The sequence below is a fragment of the Corapipo altera genome, unplaced genomic scaffold, assembly GCF_003945725.1.
Source record: "Corapipo altera isolate COAL_440 unplaced genomic scaffold, ASM394572v1 1, whole genome shotgun sequence".
Lineage (NCBI taxonomy): Eukaryota > Metazoa > Chordata > Aves > Passeriformes > Pipridae > Corapipo > Corapipo altera.
Genome location: NW_020884873.1, coordinates 22,987,898 through 23,006,833, shown reverse-complemented (window position 1 = coordinate 23,006,833; position 18,936 = coordinate 22,987,898). Strand labels below are relative to the sequence as shown.

General features: G+C 36.2%; 1 protein-coding gene across 2 annotated transcripts in view; it reads right to left on the bottom strand.

Annotated features, from left to right (window-relative positions):
* EEA1 (early endosome antigen 1) overlaps nucleotides 1-18,936 on the bottom strand; it is a 73,607-nt gene that overhangs the window by 19,213 nt on the left and 35,458 nt on the right. For both annotated transcript variants that reach the window (XM_027656907.1, XM_027656918.1), the window contains 11 exons: nucleotides 15,954-16,292; nucleotides 11,777-11,926; nucleotides 10,650-10,769; nucleotides 10,216-10,419; nucleotides 9,429-9,629; nucleotides 7,977-8,090; nucleotides 6,611-6,766; nucleotides 4,574-4,713; nucleotides 3,687-4,017; nucleotides 2,133-2,234; nucleotides 864-1,058 (listed from right to left, as the gene is read on the bottom strand). In XM_027656907.1, coding sequence (XP_027512708.1) covers nucleotides 864-1,058; nucleotides 2,133-2,234; nucleotides 3,687-4,017; nucleotides 4,574-4,713; nucleotides 6,611-6,766; nucleotides 7,977-8,090; nucleotides 9,429-9,629; nucleotides 10,216-10,419; nucleotides 10,650-10,769; nucleotides 11,777-11,926; nucleotides 15,954-16,292 — 2,052 coding nt within the window. The remainder of the gene's footprint in view (nucleotides 1-863; nucleotides 1,059-2,132; nucleotides 2,235-3,686; nucleotides 4,018-4,573; nucleotides 4,714-6,610; nucleotides 6,767-7,976; nucleotides 8,091-9,428; nucleotides 9,630-10,215; nucleotides 10,420-10,649; nucleotides 10,770-11,776; nucleotides 11,927-15,953; nucleotides 16,293-18,936) is intronic.

Below are 18,936 nucleotides of genomic sequence, written 5' to 3'. Positions count from 1 at the left end.
AGCCAAGGCCTTTTCTGCTTCTCACACCACCCCTCCAGCAAGGAGTCTGGAGGTGCACAAGGATTTGGGAGGGGGCACAGCAGGACAGCTGATCCCACTGACCAAAGGGATATTCCATACCATATGGCATCACAGTCAGCATATGAAGCTGGTGAAAGAAGAAGGAAGGGGAGGGACATTTGGAGAGATGGCATTTGTTTTCCCGAGTCACCGAGCAGCTCTGTGGTGCTTAGTTGATGGCTGGGGTCAAACCACAACACCAAGACCTAATGTTTCCACAGGCTGCCTAAAGCACAAATATGACCATGTAGCATAGGACAGCCAAAGCTGGAGACACATTTAACAGTGCATGGCATAGAGCACAATGTTCCATAATGTCGTAAGACATTTGAACTCTTTCCATTGTGGTTCATGAGTTTCATACTGTCACCAAGATAAATTCTTTTTGTATAATAGGAGAAAACTTGGTTTAAACTGCCACGGACATTTTAAAACACTGCAGAGTTTGTCTAAAATACTCTCACAAAATTCTACTGCTTTACAAGAAAATGGCAGTTCTCACCTCACAGCCTGCTCCCAGAGCAAAAAAATCACACTCAATCTAGCTAATTTTATCACTTTATTGAAATTCAATTCTTATGGAATTCATATTTCAGCACTGTTTCTTTTTACTACTGCTGTTGATGTTGCTGTTTCTATCTGCAACAGTATCTGAAGACCTCATTTCCACATCCTTACCTTAGCATTTCCAACAAGACTACAGCAAACACAGTTTATCAGAAAGATATTGACATAAAAACTTCAGTATTTATCAGAGAAATTTACAATCACTTTCTTATAGGAGTAAGAGAGGATAGTCTTACCTTTTCTAAAAGGGCAGTTTTTAATTCAGCTTGCAGTGTCTCACTATGTTTTTTCTTCTGCTCAAAAGATTCCTTTAACTCTCTCAGCTTTCCCTGGAGATGTTGCTCACTTTTTTCTTTGTCCTTCAGAAGACCTTGGATTTCCAGTAGTTGTGCTCGTGCTGAATCAAGGTCTATTGACAACTGCTTAGAAATCTATAATCAAAAAATATTAAATAACTGTATATATTTTTTATTTAAATGACTATTTGTACATGCTGTACACTGAAACAGACCATCCCACAGTGTCACTGCTCCTTAAGAGGTACACAGTTGAACACTGGCAAGAAGATTTTAAGAACATAACACATTAAAATAATCTGTTATTCCCTATTTATTACTCATAGATCAACAGCACTTTTTTAACCATTCTAAATTAAGATGAGGCAACTTTTCTCACACCAGCAGTGCTTTGGGTTCTCCTGCTGCCAACTGTGCAGCATATACCAATGTCACCCTCCTGCACTTTACACAGAGCACCATGGTGCTTCTGTTGAACCAGAGATGAGCCAGGGGAATAGAAGCAGTAGTCATAGAGCAATTACCATCACACCAGCACACACCTAAACCCTTTTTCAGACAGTAAGAGTCCATCACAGTCCACCAAACTATGTCCACTGATCATCTCTTTTCTTATTCCTTTAGGGAACAGATGACAGCTTGGGTAAAGATATCCATGAAAGCAGACTTGTCCTTCAGGCTGCCAGCTGGACTACATGATTTTGCAGTCTGAATGCTCATCTTCAAAAAAGAAGTACATTTGGTTCTTATGTAGTCACGAGCAAGTGACTTACACAAGTTTGAAAAAGTGATTCAATTCTTGAAGGATACCTAAAAATGTCCTGTCAACCACACAGAGAACATACTGAATAAGCCTGAGAATAAAACAGATCTAAGGATATGAGATAAAAACTTTTATTGTATGGGAATAAAAACAAAAAATGGTAACACGGTAATATCAAGTAGCTGTTTCACTAATGAAAAAACATAAAGAGCCAAAATCCCTCGCTAAGGTATGTGGGGCACAGAAAACTAAGATTAAAACCTGTATTTTAAAGCTTTATATTACCATCTATGAAATTTTTACTATCACCTTATTTCAACACCCCAGGTAGGTTACAATCTGAGAACTGAAGCCTCTTTAGTTCTCATCAGTCCCAACTGAAAATGCATCTTTTAAACATTTATTATACTGGTTTGTAGATTTTTGAAACTAAGTGGACAGCTTACCCCCTCCTTTTTTTCCAGTGAGTTTTTCAATTCATTCCTCTCTTTAGCTACAGACTCTGTTTGTATCTGGAGCTGGTGTTTTAATTCTTGGCAAGATTTTTCCTAAAAAACATAAGACAAGGAAATATTCCTGTTAGCTTCTAAGACCAAGTACCAAGTATTTTTGCAGGATATACAAAGCCTTGAAAAATAATGCTTTAATTTTCAGTGGAAAATCCTTCTCAGTTGCAGACATACTTTCAATTCAAAACTTCTCAAAACCTTAAGTGGCAAATCTAAGCTGAACACAGCTGATCCCCTATACTAACAAAACCAGCCATGTGCCGAAGAGTTTTTCTGATTAGAGATAGTCTCCCTGTTTGAAGCTGTGGTTGGCAGCCCTTCTCCTTCTTATGGAAAGCAGTAGGTTCATTACTCTCCTAAGGATCCAAAATTCCTTCATGTTCTAAAACTCACAAGAAAGTACATTTGCAGGACCTGCATGCAAATACAACTACATGTTAAGCCTGAATACTACACATAAAAAACAGTGGCAAGCCTTTAAGGGACTACAGAATATGAAGCAGAATCTGGACTCCTAACTTCAAGTCTCAAGTGGGGAGAAAATCCTTTGAGTTTTTAGGAGAAACAAATATTTAAACAGTAGCAACTAAGAAAAGCAAATAAAGGAACTTATCTTTAAAAGGTGAATGAGTAACAGAAAAAATTTTATTTTTAACTAGGAGCAGATCTTTTTTTAGACAAGAATAAAAGCAGCTCTGAACGGGTTCTGGGGAATGGTGACATTTAAAATGAGAAGGGTATGAGAAAGATACCCCTACCGTTTCTGAGGCAAGGGTGTTGGAACAACTGCATCTATAAAACATGTATTCATGTAGTGCCCATCCATATTACCAACAAGGCAAAAGAGGTATATTTTAAAGCTAGTGAGAGTTCACTTTCTTTATCATAATAGGTTGCCCTAGTGCTCAAGCACTTGTTGTACCACCACTTGTGAGATCTTTCTGAAACTCAAATAGTTCTAGTACTCTGAAAATACCTTAATCTAGGCATTCAGATGATGTTACTCTCTCTCTGTCTGCAGTATGCAGCTTTCCAGCATGTCCAGACAAGTGCACAGGAAGTTCTATATACAAAGCCTTCAAAAAGGAGACTCAGATGGCCTCAGAAAAATAACATCATCTTCAATACAATGGTATTTTAGCAAAGGTTCTGTAACTTTGTGTTGTTATAATACAGTTGATATATTTTTTTAAAGGAGGACATTTCCTGTCAAATCGTTTCACCACTTGCCTCCATTTAGTTTCTTCACTATGTTAAAGGCATGTAGTAGGAAGAAAGGATCCTGTCATGTGCTATGGCTGATGTTTACTACAGTAAACATCCAGGCAAAAATGTAAGGTAGGAAATGCATATGAACTACCAAAAATCACAATTTTTTTTTCTTACAGTAGTTAATTTCCATGTATTGTCATCATATCTACACTGCTTTCAAAATCACTTTATCAGACTGTAAATACACCAAACTTAATGTCTAATTAAGAATCTACTAACCATTTCTGCCATAGCTACTTTTCCTTTTTTAATTTCTTTTTCTAAATCCTCCTTTCTTTTTTTGAAGGATTCAGAACTTTTGGAGAGCTTATCTTTGGTATCTGTAAGATCCTTTAACAGAGTATCCTTCTCTAATTTCACTTGTTGCAGCTCTGATGTGGCCGCTTGCAGTTTACAGTCTAACTCCTTAAGCTGTTTACTTGTATCTTGATTTGATTTCTCAAGGTGTTGTTTCAGACTGGCCTTCTCCTCCTCCTGCTTTGAAATTTGCTGGTTTGCTTGGTCAAGGGCCTCAGATTGCTTCTGCAAATCCAATTTAGCATTAGACATCCTGTAAATAGAAAGAGAAAAAACATATTTTTAACATTTCTTCTTCACCTTTTTTTTATCATTAAATATCTCTATTACTTAATATATAAACTGTACAACTACTTCAAAGCATATCTTTTTCATCCATGGGCATTATGTCTCTCCAGTGAAGACATGACAGTAACTCCAAAAACTAGCTTTCAGATGTATCTTTCTTCCTCAACTATAACAAACAGAAACTACCCCTTTGCTCCTTATGCAGAAATTGTAACTTTCTACTTGAAAAATGTTATAGAGCTATGGATATTTAAAGATGGACCTCACTACATGAAAAGGTTCAAATATTTAGCTGACAACAAGCACGGTGAATAAACTGAAGAACTGTAGTGAATCACAGAGGTAATAGGGCAGATGGAGTGAATAAAACAGGTGGGGTAAAACTCAGTTCTTGTAACAGAACAGCACTTATCTATGACTTTATGAAATCACAGGAGAGAAGCAGAAAATTTCCACTTTAGTCCAAACCACTCCAGCTTTATGTCTGACTTTGAAAAGGACTAGAACAAGGAAATGCATACGCTTCTCTTGCTGATTCAAGTTGTTTACTCAGTTCTGCTGTTCGGAGGTCTAATTCTGTAGATTGCTGTCGCTGTTGCTGTAACTCCTGAAGAGCTTGTTCTTTACTTGCTTTAGCATCAAGAATGTCAACTTCAAGTTTCTGAGAAAAAAAAAAATCAAAAGTTAGTCATCAGAGCACAACCAACAAAATAAGAATAGCAATTAAATGCGGAAGTCATCTATTCTATGAGCAGCATTTACTGTAGAAAGCAGTCACAATTCTCACATATCATCTACCTGTTTCATCACTTTGCTATTTAACTTTCATTATTTAGTTCTTGCAAATCTCTTGCTCCTCCAGAACTGTTTTGGTAAAACACTCCGAAATCATGTTTAAATTAAAGGTCAAACAAGCATTTTACTGCAAAGTAATAGATAAAAAGCTGTAATCTTTAAGGAGGCTATCCAAAACACCTATACAAAAAAAAGGTCATACCCAGTGCTCAGCTTTGGGGCCATGTTCTCAGCCACTACTGAGTAGTTTCAGCAGTTTCAAATGACTGTTGATTTACATATCATAACTCTGCTGTTCTTCATAGAAAAAGCAAAGACACAAACTACAGCTGTGAAGAAACCCTATGCTCACCTAGAAGAGGTTTTTCTTGTGTTTTTTTTCCCAAAAGTTCTTGTTCACTTATGTGGAGTATAAAGAACAGAGGAGCCTTCAGCAAATGGGCACTGCTTAGACTCTTCAACACACTGGCTGTTTTACAGGGACTTCTGCTTGAACACAGTGGCCATAAAACAAAATGGTCAGGTTTCTCCAAGAAAATTCCTGAGGGCTTTTTGCTTTCTATTTTTTCCTATTTTTTTAAATGCCACACATTCAACTGGAATAATCTCAAAGAATGGTGATGATGCCAAGAATTTACATAGAATGCATTCCTGTTGACAGCATCAACAACCCTGCTCAGTTTCACACTTCAGCTACCAGAAACCTACTAAAATCATATGCAAGCAAGCTCTGTATTCCTCCCAAGCACTTGTGTCTCTTGGCTACTTGTGAAACTTTAGCAAAAGAATGAAAAATAAAAACACAAATGAAAGTAGGCAGAAAAAACCCCCAGTGTTCAAAAGGAGAAATAGATGCACAAAATAATTTTGCTGATAATGAAATGCATGACAGCTTTATTTTTTAATAGCATTGGATCTGAAATTTCCTATGGGGAAAACAATCTTCCTTCTCTTCTACAGAGCTCATAAGCTGGGAAAAACACCAGTCTTGAGCATAAAGACTACTAATCTCCCTCAGAACAGACAGACAACACTGAAAAACCAATTCTGCATTGCTCCCAAGCCCCCTGTATCATACGCTTTTATGCGTTGTGAATTTTGACTACCAAGAATTTTTAACAAATATTGAAAAAAGGTCAAAGCCCAAATTTTAAAGCTCTCAAGCATTAGGACTAATCCACATCCTTAGCTGAAAATACTAGAATATCAAAACACCAAACGGTTCCGCAAAAGAAAAACTGATTTCAGAGTTAGAGTACAAAACTCCAGATCAAGTTAGAGATAAAATAGTGATAAATAAATCTTGCTAAAGAGCCTCTGTAGAAGACTAATGAAAGGCTTTAGAAATAAATTAAACCAGATAGGTGGTGTTAAGTTGGGCTAACCAGTGTGACACATATTCACTGCTACCACTTGTGAAGTGTGTTAGTTTGAACTTGAAGACTCTAATTCTGGAACATATTCATGTTCCCTCACATAAAAATTTCCAGGTAGCACAGAGGTTGATAGAAGTACATATAGAAGGAAATGACAGTATAGTGGCAATGTCCTAGGCCTATCTTCTTAGTGTGATATGCTAGCATGGAAGAAGAGGAGAACAGGATTAAATGGTGAATCAGGAAACATTAGTGAGAAAGAAAACCTAAAATTTTGATATAATATTGATATAATCCTTCCCCATAATTTGAGCACAGTTTTTGTCACATGCTACCAAACAGCAGAGATCAGTTTCTCTAAGCTCAGATACTGTGTTCAATACAAACCTTAAGCTGTCCCTCTAGCTCTTCAGTTTTCTGTTCTAAATAAAGGCATTTTTCTTTGTACTCTTTAAGACTGGCTTCCAGCTGAGTACAGTATTCCTGCTTGTCATTCAGCTTAGCTGTAACCTGATCCAACTGAACGCTGACCTTATTTAACTCCTGAGTAAAATAAAAATACAAGGGTTGTAAGTTTTGAAATAACTTCAGAAAATTACTAATATCATATATGCTTTAAATGATCTAGTGTGTTCAAATTAAAAAGGAAAATAATCTTTTTTTATTCTGAGGGGCAGGAAACAAACACATGCACAAATTCCCTTCGTTACACTGAAAAAAATTCTTTTAAAGCTTCAATATTCCTCTCAAACTTTACAGGTTGTGGGCTAAATGTTAAGAAAGGTGTTTCAAATTGTAAATGGAAGAGGAACTATAGGTAATAAAGGCACTAGATCCTAAAATTAGTACAACAGTAACTAGAAAATAACATTACAAAACCTTAGATAAAATTTTTGCTGTCTTTGTTTGTCATGAATTCAAGCACCACGGAAGAGGAAAGCCAATAACATGGAAATGGTCAGTTCTCCACATACCAGAGATGATTTCAAAACATTTTGTTCAACACAAAACAAATAATTTCTGCAAGAGACACGGATACATTCACCTAGTAACCACTATGATGACAGCTACATGCTCTCCAACCAAGTGAAGTATTAGTTATTAATTAATTATTTAATGGCTGCAAAAGGTTGTTTTCTGTTTATAGCAATTAATTACATTGCCATGCTAAAAAATGATGCTATATTAGCATCCACTGGATAGGGAGATCAAAGCAACACTGATTGTAATAATGCAAATATTTGATTCAACAGCTGGTGGAATACTTCACTAGGATTACCACACATTAAAACACGTAATTTTAACAACAACCTTTTGAGCTTTTGTGTCTGTTGGCAGACAGATAATTATTTCTGAATACCTGCATCTGATTGGGAATTTATCTGAGTCAGCAGTAAGAGTTAAGAGTTTTCAGTTGTATTCAGTGCATTCTACAACCTTCATATCATACACATGAGAATTGAGTAATACCTCAGTAATACCTAAGGACAGCTTAAGTTCTGAACCCTAATCCTATATCAAGGAGTGGACTCCCGAGTAAATTCTTTGCACTGCAAAATATATCTGGTCTGGATTACAGCAAAAAGAACTGAATGTATAGCATGTGATTAAAATATCCTAAATGATCATTTCCAAATGCATATTCACATGTCCAAATGCATATTCATATGTTTATTTAGTTTGTAAACAGACTATTCTTAAGTTTTTAAGCAGTTTTTTAGGTAACATAGAAACTTTATATGTTGCTTATAACCTGTTGCTTATCTTGCAGTGCATGCTGAGCTGTGTCCAGGTGGTTCTGGAGATCCGCTCTTTGAGCAGCTTTTGATGCTTCTGCCGAAAGTAGCAATTCAGTCTTTGCTTTTACCTGAAAGACAAATTGTATTTCACTAAAACACCTTTTTTACCATAGCTCATTGTAATTTTTTTACAGTCATCAGTAAGTTTAATAATAAAATCAGCAGTTTTCATGTGTTAAGTGTTAAAAAAAAGGAAGAAAGATTTTAGAAATTTCGATAAGTATCAGGATTTAAAGTCACAGTGAGTTCTTACTTTGAGCCAAAAAAAAACAAAGAAAAAAAAGAACAAAACAAAACACAGCAGTTCCACTTATGTACAATTGTAAGAAAATATTTTTACCACTAACAAGGAACAATGTGATTTACGTACTGTATTCACACCCATGCATACCTTGATAACCTCCAACTACATGCACATTTAAGGCCCCCCAGAAGTTTTAAAAGGAAAAAGAATAAATAACAACGAAAATGTGCTTCCATGTGCATAGTATCTTTTTCTGTTCCTGCCTGCCTGTTAGGGAGCAACCATTCTCTTTTCAAAACATCAGCAAGCAAAATTTAGAAGGCGGGTATCAATGGTGTTGGTGCAGTGTGGCAACATTCAGGGTCACCTGCAATTGTGGTTTACTGGTTTTCTCCCTAATATAAATGCTACATCTCTGAAGACTGTAAGAAAGCTCACATTGCCTTAAAAAGAGTTGCAATGGTCCACAGATAATTCAGTTCTAGCTCTAATGTGAATGTAATGAAAAAACTATTCAGATAGTGTACTGAAGCCCATCAAAACATCACAAAGCTTCATCAGAAGTTTCTAGGTCTGTTCAGAAACTGAGTAATACTGTAGTGTATCAATCCAATAACAACAGTAGCTGCTCCAGGTGTACTGATGCAAGAACTTCTGATCAAATCTTATTTATCCTTTAAATAGCTGTACATAATTAGCAGCTTGCAGCTTAAACAGCACTTAGTAGTAGAAGAGTCGATGTTGAGTCCATAACAGGGAGTTTCCTTATTTAGTAAATTAAACTGGCAACAAGGTGGCCCACAATTTTTGTTTTGTTTTTGACAAAAGACATCAGCATAGGAAATTTTAGGCAACGCCAAGATCTCAGTGACTTGACAGATTTTTCACTTTGGTGCACAGAATCCAGGACTGGTAAGAGCAGGGTTTTGAACAGCCAAACATTACAAATACGACTGATGCTTGAGGAAAGATTTTTCAACTCAATTATGAAATTTTATGATTCCACTTTCGTTTTCCTTCAGTTTTATCTACCTTATTCTACTTCATTTATATCTTAGTAGAAAAATGCAATTTTTCCCAAATGGCTTTGTACATTCTCTGGAGAGAATACAGATATCACAACCAGGATTTTACATCACCAGAAAATAGAGAGTTCCATTACCTGCACATCAAGTTGTGACACTTTCTCTCTACTTTCATTTAGCTGACTGGTTAGTTCACTGATGTTTGTTTCCAGGGAAAGCACACGATCTTGAGCAGCTCTTAAGTGTGCCTTTTGTTCCTGCACTTGTTCATGCAAATTCTCTTGGGCTTGTTTATGACTTTCTGATTGATTCTTCAGCTTCTCTGTCATCTGAGTTACCTGCAGTGAAAAAAAATGTGAGAAGGTTGGAACAGTATGTCCAAAGAAGTAAAAAATTAATTTTAGTGTGTCTTATTATGGCTCTGGAGACTCAATGCTATCACATTTCTTTTCCTGAACTATTACAGTAAAGCTATATTAGAGTTTAAATAGGTTACCAGCTGAAAATAGAAGCAAAAGGGAATTGTCAATTTGGCCTTACTGCAACAAAAACAAGATACTAAGGAGACAACAGATGCAGGCTAAACTGAATTTTGGTGTTGAACGCAGGAATTAAACCTCTTTTTAAAATAAGTGAAACAAACGTATATGTGTGTATATATATCCAACAACTTTTCTATATGCATAGCATATTACTAGCATATGTACACAGTAAACATCTAGGAATTCCTTTCCCTATGTTGATAGCAAGGAAGTCACCAAAACACAAGTCCTGTGAAATTTACAGTAAGATCTTTAAAGTAAGTATTAAAGAAACAGAACAGTATAGAAAATATTAGTGTCATATCTGATGACATAGGAAAAAAAAGGAAACAAGACTCAATAATGAGAATGAAAGAAAAGAAACAGATCTTGAAGTTCTTACCTGTATTTGCAAAGCATGGTTTTTCTCTTGTAGCTGGTTAAGAACTGCAGTTTCTCCTTCACCAGCTTGAATTTTTGCATATAAGTCCTCTCTTTCCTTTTCTAGCAGAGAGATGTTTTCCTTGCTTTTTTGAAGCAAAGCCTCAAGATTTTGAATTTTTTGGTCCTTATCTCCAATTTGTCGTAGTACTTGCTCCAGATCATTCTAGAAAATCACGTAATAACCTCCTTAATTATAAGGCTCTTAAAAGTTAGTTCCAATGCATAAAATGTTGGTTAAATTTATTAAACACTTTCTGTATGTTTTGTTCTAAATTTATAAGTTAAATTATTGAAACTAGCATAATTCATGCAAATCACTTTTACAGAGAAAAAGTATTTAGAATAATGAAATCCTGAAATAGACTTTCACATGAGGATACATAATTATGTTACCTGGGCTTCTCGTAGTTTTGCTGTTGTATTTTGCTGAAGCGTCTGCTGTTCCTGGTGCTGTTGTTTTGCCTTATCTAATTGATGTTGCAATTCTGTGGAATTTGCTGCTTTTTCCTTTAGCTGAAAAAAAACCAAAACCAAATACCAAACAAACCAGATTAATGAGTGGAAAAACCACCATTCAGTATGCCAGTATTACTCAATGTTCATTCTAATTCTAGAAGATTTTAGTGTAAACATGGATATTTGAAAATTTGTATAAAAATAATCTGTAATGCTAGTTAAACAACCGAGATCTAATCAAAGCACTCATTACTATTAATAGGTGAGATTCTGTATCACAAGCGAGAACTATAAAATTATCGGATGTAATTTAGCTCCCATAAAATCTAAAACATAAGAAATTTTTAGTATGTTTTTTCCAATAGTTGTTAAGATGTAACATGACTGATAATACAGATACCTGTAAAACAACATTATTATTACTATTATTGACAGTTTTAGTAGCAACTTCAGTTTAGCAGTCTCTCCACTTCTACACTAGTCAAGGCTTTGTAAATTAGCAACAAAAAAACTTTAAAGCTTTGAAAACATACCATTCAGATATTTGACCAATCCCCATACAGCCGGCAGAAAATCAGCAACATATACAAGATACTCATTAAAACAAATAAAAATTAATAAAACAAGTATTTTCTGCCCATCCATTCCACACAGATTATTAACTATCAATGACCTCCAGTGCCATGTTCAGTTTTTTTCATGTAGGGCTTTATCACACAAAAATATGTACACACAGTGCTACCCATAGGGACTTAGGTGCACCTAAGTATTTTTTTCACAACATCCGTAGACAAAGCTCAGGAGTGCAAAGTGCACAACTTTTGTTCTTTTGTTAAGCACCATGAACACAAATGCATCTGATGAGCATTTAGCCTTACAAAAATCTGTAAAGACAAGCAGCATTTAAACATATTTTGATAATTTTACCACAAGACTTTGACAGATTTAGTCAAATGAAATTCCCACAAGGACAAACTTTATAAACTGCAACATCACCACAACTGTGTGTACAGACATACTACCCAAACCAGAACAAACTATAGAATCTGCATAAAAATCCCTACCTGTTCTTCAGCACGAGAAAGTTTTAATTGTAGATCAGCCACCTGCTGCTCTTTGTCCATCAGTTTCTCACTGGACAGCTGCCTCTGCTCCTTGAGCCGCCCATGTGCTTCCCCTAACTGGCGCTCTGTTTCCAGAAGTTTACTGTGCAACTGCAAAATAGAGTCATCCACTTTTCCAATCATTCTTTAGACAACACTGATGTATTTTAGACTCATTTTGAGCAATTTTTACCAAAGTTTTCATAACCCAGAGTAAAACAAGAGCTCCTGAAGTCATGGATGAATTTCATACACCTCAGATACACAAATCATGTTAAGAAACAGCATCAGCTGCACAAGCATAAACAAATACTAAGTGGGTTGGAAGGACCCATTTATCTACAGAAGCCCTTCAAAAGGAGTTACAGAGATTTAACAGAAACACAAAGAGGGCCATCCTTCAAAGGCATAAGGACTATCATGTAAAATAGTGATGCTTAGAGCCATCTCAGCTTATCCAGCTCACACACTCACTCTTGTAGATTCAGTGGCTGAAGCACCATGCCTTTACTTGCTCCACTGCCTTCCACAATATACTGCTCTGCTAGAACAGTAGTTCTAGCAGAACAGAGTGTAATTTTTAGCTTGATCTGGCTACATCAGTGGCATTCATTCTCTGCAGAGAAGATATACACAAACCCTCAATGTAGGGTATATAGTAAGTGATGGCTTATAGTACAGTAAATTCCAGCAGCAAAAAATAGAGGGATGTGCTTTTCGAGCTACACATAAACCTGTCTTGTGATTTTTTCAGTCATCAAAAAGCAGTACTGCACCATCTTCAAAGTGCAAGGATGGCCTTTTACAATTCACTGTTCTAAAAAGCTCTCTTCATAAAATCAGCTTATTCTACTTGAAACTGCCACTACAGGTCCTCAGTTACCTCCTGCCTATTTCTACACGAACACATTCATGGACACACAAAAGACCTTTTAACTCAATGCAAAACCAGAGAATGGATCAGACCTTGCAGCACAGCAAGAATTTTCCACAGGTATCAGTATGAACGAAGCTTGCTTCCCCTATGAATTTAGGTCTAAGCCCCTCAAACCATTCACCTTCTCCAGGTCCTCCCTTCAATATCCCTACACCTTCCTCATGCTTTCCTCAAATCCCTAGTAATATCGAAGCAAAAGGCAGCCCAATTTTACTGATCACTGCAAGCAACCACTTTCTGACCAGCTGACTGCCTAAAAGAGCAGAAAAAGGAACAGTGGTTGTAGTACCATTGTATCTTCCACCCATGCATTAAGGGGGGTGAGGCATGAACATAAGCCTCTCTCCTGCTGCCTGTTTTCACAAGAATTTAACACTGAAGGACCTAATGCTGAAGTCCTTTGGGTCATCTGTTAAAATTTGGCTCAAGTTATCAATTAATGCAAAAGTGAAAGGGTGTGGAGACAGGGAAATAAATGTGTCCATGACTTATTTTCTCAGAAAATTAAGCTAAATTATTTATCTGCCCACAACCACAAAAATTGTGAGTGAAAAGCTGTTTGACATGTGGGCAAGATGCTGATTGTTAACTATGACTGCACAGTAAAGAAAGATGTAGGAGAAGAAGGAGGACAGGGTAAGAAAAGGGACCATAATCTCTCCTCCAGTAATCAAGAACATTTGTCTTTTTTTGCAGGAATCACTAAATTATAAATACTTCCTCCTCACTAAAAATACAAACAAGAGCTGGAGATAAAAAAAAATCTATTGAAGAAAGAGTGCAATACAATAACTATTGTAACTATTCATGGCTACGTTAATACCAGGAGAAAATACTTGGAAAGGGGGAAATCAGCAAACAATATTTTACAAAGTTACTTTTATTATAGGTACGGTTAAGTATTTTTGAAGAACTTAAGATTTAGTAAACAGAATCATAAAATCCAGGATTAACCTATGCTACAGAATGCAAAAAATCATGAACAAAATACTTAGACTTTAAAAGATAAAATCAATTAGATTCAAATTTTCTCAACAACAGTATTTAATAACAATTAGCATTTCTTCAAGACTGAAGGAGTCCATACTTTCTTGTGTTACCCTCTTCCTATTGTTGTGCTGGAATCAACACTATCACTGAAGTTTCCTTCCATTGTGAAGATCACATCCTCCATGTCACTCAGATTCTAAAATATACAAACTAAACCAGACATGCACCTGTGCAAACAAATTTTGAGAAGACGACAAGGATTCTCTGAAAATGTGGTTTGACTAAACAATTAGACATATTATACACATCCTGAGGTCCAGTAGCTTGTTCTTACTTAAGACTGTCTTCCTTCCCAATGGTATCACCAGAGGATCTGTCATGTCTCCATATCATTTCATAGTAATTCATTCAGCAATGTTTTGCTCACCTTCCTCCTCCTTGATTTTGCCACCCCAAAAATTCTTCCTGAAAATGCCCTCTCAGGCTGAAGCCAGATTTCAGCTCAACTTCTTGGCTATGTTTCTTAAGTGTCATACATGTTGCCTAGGCAGACTGAGCCAGTTTTACCAAGTGCAGATTCCTAACAGATAACTAATATAATTATCTCCCCTTGCCCTGACAGAAGACTGATGGGAGAAGGATAGTCACTCTGGGGATGTAATATATACATAAACAAAGTTTTGCTAAGTCACAGTTCTTCCAAGATAAACTATACACACAGAGCTTGCAACTTAATATATTTCAACTTGACAAAGGGTTGAAAATTAGTAATACTGCCTTTAAAATAAATAAGCTTTAGGGAGATTAAAATGAAGTACGTCATACTAACAAAAATTATATTACTTCTTCCATCTTAGGACTGGACAGGATTTCCCCAGTCTAACACATTACTCCCCCAAAAAGATAAACTAGATTAAACTGAATTCAATTGGCCTCAAGTTTCTCTATGCTCAATGATATATCTAAGTGTTGCTTCTATAAGTCATTGGACCCAGCAGAACAATAGGTTCTGCTTGTGGGGATGTATGCTCTGAGTGCTCTCACAGCTATCAGCAATATAAAGAGAAATTGTTTGTGGAGACACACTAAGGAAGCAGTATCAAGACTTCACATTACCCTAGCTTTTCACACTAAGCATTCCCTACTGTATTCACTACTCAATCTTAAAGCAAATCAAGCACTGTTCAGTTCCAATCAGTCTAGTAAAAAAAAGACTCACTTTTCTCAAACTTCCTATAGAGTAGTAAATTACTACTAGAAATGAAACTGTTACTGTACCTGAATTTTATTTTCTCATAACCTTAATTCATTATTGCTTCAGTTACCCTTCTCAACCAGAATAACTAACCTTGCTGCCTTCTTAGAATTTGTCTGTTACCATATTTGTCATGCAAACTCAGTATCCTGGGTTGCCCTCCCTCTCATTTGACAATACTTCATTTATTTCAGGGAATGCATCAACCAAAAAAGACGAGTGGAAAAGCTGTAGTATGAAAGAAGAGTTCATTTAACACTCTAAGACAAGAAGAGTGAACAAAAAACCCTGTCTCAGAAGAGCTAAAGCCTTTTTCCATTAATGTAAAAGACAAAAAGTCAAATCAAAACATGGGAAATAAGCTACAAAGTTTATGCTCATTCAACCTTAAAATCTTTAAAATCAAAATCATATAGTTTTAAGAAGAGTTCCAGATAGAACAGAATTAGTAAGATATTTCCCTTTCAGGGGAATTATACTACAGATAGACAAAAATGACATTAGCCTTCCCAGACAAAAAAGTGCTGAAAGGTGATTATAACTGTGACTCTTGCTGAGTTTGACTATGACACAGGGGCTGCAACTATCCTCATTTGCTCCTGAGAAGAATCTAGACCTCCTAAAAAGATTCAGACACAATATCAAGCAAATACCAAAGAATTTCTGCACTCTTATCACAGCCTCTTCTTTTTGCCTGTTCTTTTCTTTACTTCTCTAAAGGGACGAGGCAATTGTATTTCATTTTCTGCAATGTTAGAAAGAATGTTTTATATTTATTAAAATACCAGCTAGCTTTATATTTATTCAAATACAAGTACTGGTTAATTACTCTCCTTAAAATAAGGAAATGCAAATGCGTGTGCTTAAGAAAAATGTATGTAGTTTAAAAAAACCCTGACAGGATGGTTTAAGGAATCATTCGAATAGGATGGTCTAGGAGGCTTAGGGAACATTACCTGACTGAGCTCACTTTGGAGTTGCAGGCCATGCTGCTCTTTTTCCTCCCTCTGCTGCTGGAGCTGTTTACATTCTGCCTTGAGATGTTGGTACTTTGTCTCTACTTCGGACAACTCTTCTTTAAGTTTTTGGCTTGCTTCCCCCTTCTCACCTAGCTCTGCCTGTAATCTCTGTACCGAGGCTTCAGATGCAGACAGCTTTGCCTGAAGCTGTTGGCAGTCAAGGTCCTTCTGGTGAAAACTTGCCTGCACGTTCTTCTTACTCACAGATACTTCATTGTGTTTTTCTTCTAGCTGGGTGTAGTCCTGTTCTTTCTTCAGCAGCTTCTCAGTCAGACTCTATGAAGAGAAGAGAGTTACACAGCAATTCAAGTACAATTCTGCTTGCAGCTATTCAATGCACTATTCAAATTTCTTTTTAAGTGTTGATGCTGAACAGTGAAGAACTTGCTCAAAAACATTATTAAATAAAATGTTGACCTCTATCTTGTATTACACAAGTTATTTCTGGAGTCCACGCAGCACACAGTTTCAACTGGAAATAGTGTTTTTCATACTTTCACATAAATTCACTTCCTCTAACTGAGAACACCACTCAAACTATTTCTGTATCCTGAAGACTAATTTGCTTTCCCCGAATGTTCAAATTAAGGTTATTACGACTGGATTTTCTTGGGTAAAAGCTGAAATAGTACACACAACTTTTTTAAAGGCTGATGTTCTTCTTGCAGTTTCAGTGACTACTGTATTCTCCAGTTCTCTTTCAATTAAAATACAGAAAAACAAAGAACAATTCTAGCATGTCAGCCTGAAAAAAATGCAAACACTGAGGTCAGTCTTATGTATCAATACTTTGAACAGTTCTCCAGCTTTGGAATAACACTGTTCCAAAGATAAAACAGTTAGTGCTGCAATTCTAGCTATGCTGGGCATCTTAAAAGCACACTTCTGCACAGTATACAGGCACAAACTCTGTTTTGCCAGGAAAAAAAAAGTGCAAAATATTCAAGTAAGTGAAACAGTTTTGTTCCTTACATATTTCAGGAAATTGTAATGATATTGGTTGTTATAAATCATATACAGACACTTCTATTTTACAATCAAGATAAAAGAATTTATTTTTAAAAAGTTAGAAAACAAGCCATCTTGAAAGAGACAACTCTATCAGTCCAGTAAACTATGTAAGAAGAAATATAATTACTGCCCTATGGTAATAAAAGAAAAATAAACAAACAAAGCAAACCCAAAACAAAACAAACAAAAAACCAAAACAAACAAAAAAACCACCAAAAATCCACCACAACTTTCTAAAGCATACAACTTAGAAAAAAATTCTGGCTCAAGAATAAAGTCTGGCTATTGAATTCTAGCCCTGAACAAGTTTATTTTGAAATTTTCTTGAAAAAAAAGACTTGTTGCAAGGTAAGTAATTTTTATATATGCATACCTAAAAATGCAGGAATAGAGCACAAAAAATCATACAGATTTCATCCATCTTTACTCTCCTGAAGACAGTGGCAAGGCTTCCACTGCTTTTAAAATATATTTCACACTCAGAATATAAAATAAAGCTGCAATTCCCTTTTTCATTAAAGAGAAATGACCAGGCAGGATTATTAACATTTGTAGTGAATAGTGTTCCTGAAATACCAACACATCACAGAACCTTTTTCATCACAGCTGGGTAAATTAGAGCTAAGGTAAGCACACACAAGCCACCTCTCCTCCCTGAGCATCGATTTCCACAGAAAAGAAACAGGGAACGACAGTATATTACAGCACTCAACAAAGAATCCTGAGCCTTCAAAGCTCACAAGATACAAGGGAAACACCACACTGATCCCTTCTTTTATAAATGGTCCTTAGAAAATTACACATAATACATGTTAGTAGTGAGAGTGGCCAGGCATCAAAGAACAAACTCCGTGACCACTGACCGGATTTCAAAATAGTTATATCAACAGGTTAGAAACTATGTAAACTGTGCATCTTTCCCTGTAAATTACGCATCACAATCATTCCAAAAAGAAAAAAAACACACCAAAACCAAAAATCACCAAACCGAAAAAGCAACCATGCAATGGGTTTAGAATTACAGCAAGTCTTATACTTCAGGCATTATGCTGGTTTTACACATTAGGTCTCTTCCGGGCTACAGGCCCTTACTGGCCTCTGCAAGGCAAGCCAAGCTCCATAATTACAGTGCTTTAAAAATGAAGAAAAGGGAGTTCCTGGTGTCAGAGAACTGCTCTTATATACTTGTCACCTGTTCTTCTCAGTATAGCTCCTGAAAATATAAGAAAAAGCTTGCTTGCTTGACATTGTACATGAGCTTGATAAACTCTGCGTCAACACACAGAAATATCTTCCCACATTGCAGCTGGATTATAAATGGATGTATATATCAAATATATTATATTCTATCTATTGTACATATATTCTATCCTGAATTAATGGCTCCTCCTTCCTCCCTGACAGCTTCTTCAAGGATGTCAAACTGTTCAAAGTGGAAGCAATTTCTGTTATTGAAAGCTAATATTACCTTTTCCAATTCTAGGTATAACTCCTCCAGGGCCAAGATTCCTTAGCTAGCACATCATTCTTATGGATACCATCTTTCAAAAAACTGCATAAAGAGATAGCTGTAAGCTGCCTTGAGTCACTGAATCTGAAAAGAGGAAAAGTAGCTCACTAACACTTTGTATTCCTCAAGTGGTGTTTGTCATTAACCTGACATAGCAGAGGACTTTCTCTTAAAGTGTGATTATCTTATGCATCAATCTGTTTCACTCCACATTGCTAATGAAATAGTAATATACTCAGGAAAGGGCTCTATACTGTATAGCTATAATTCTGCCAAAAGCTTGATTCATTGTTGCTGGTCTGTGGAAAATTACAGTATGACAATTCTCCCCAGCTCAGTTCCACCCCTGATTTAGTGAGCCAAACAAAGAGTCATCCTACTAAAGGCAGTTCCATTCAC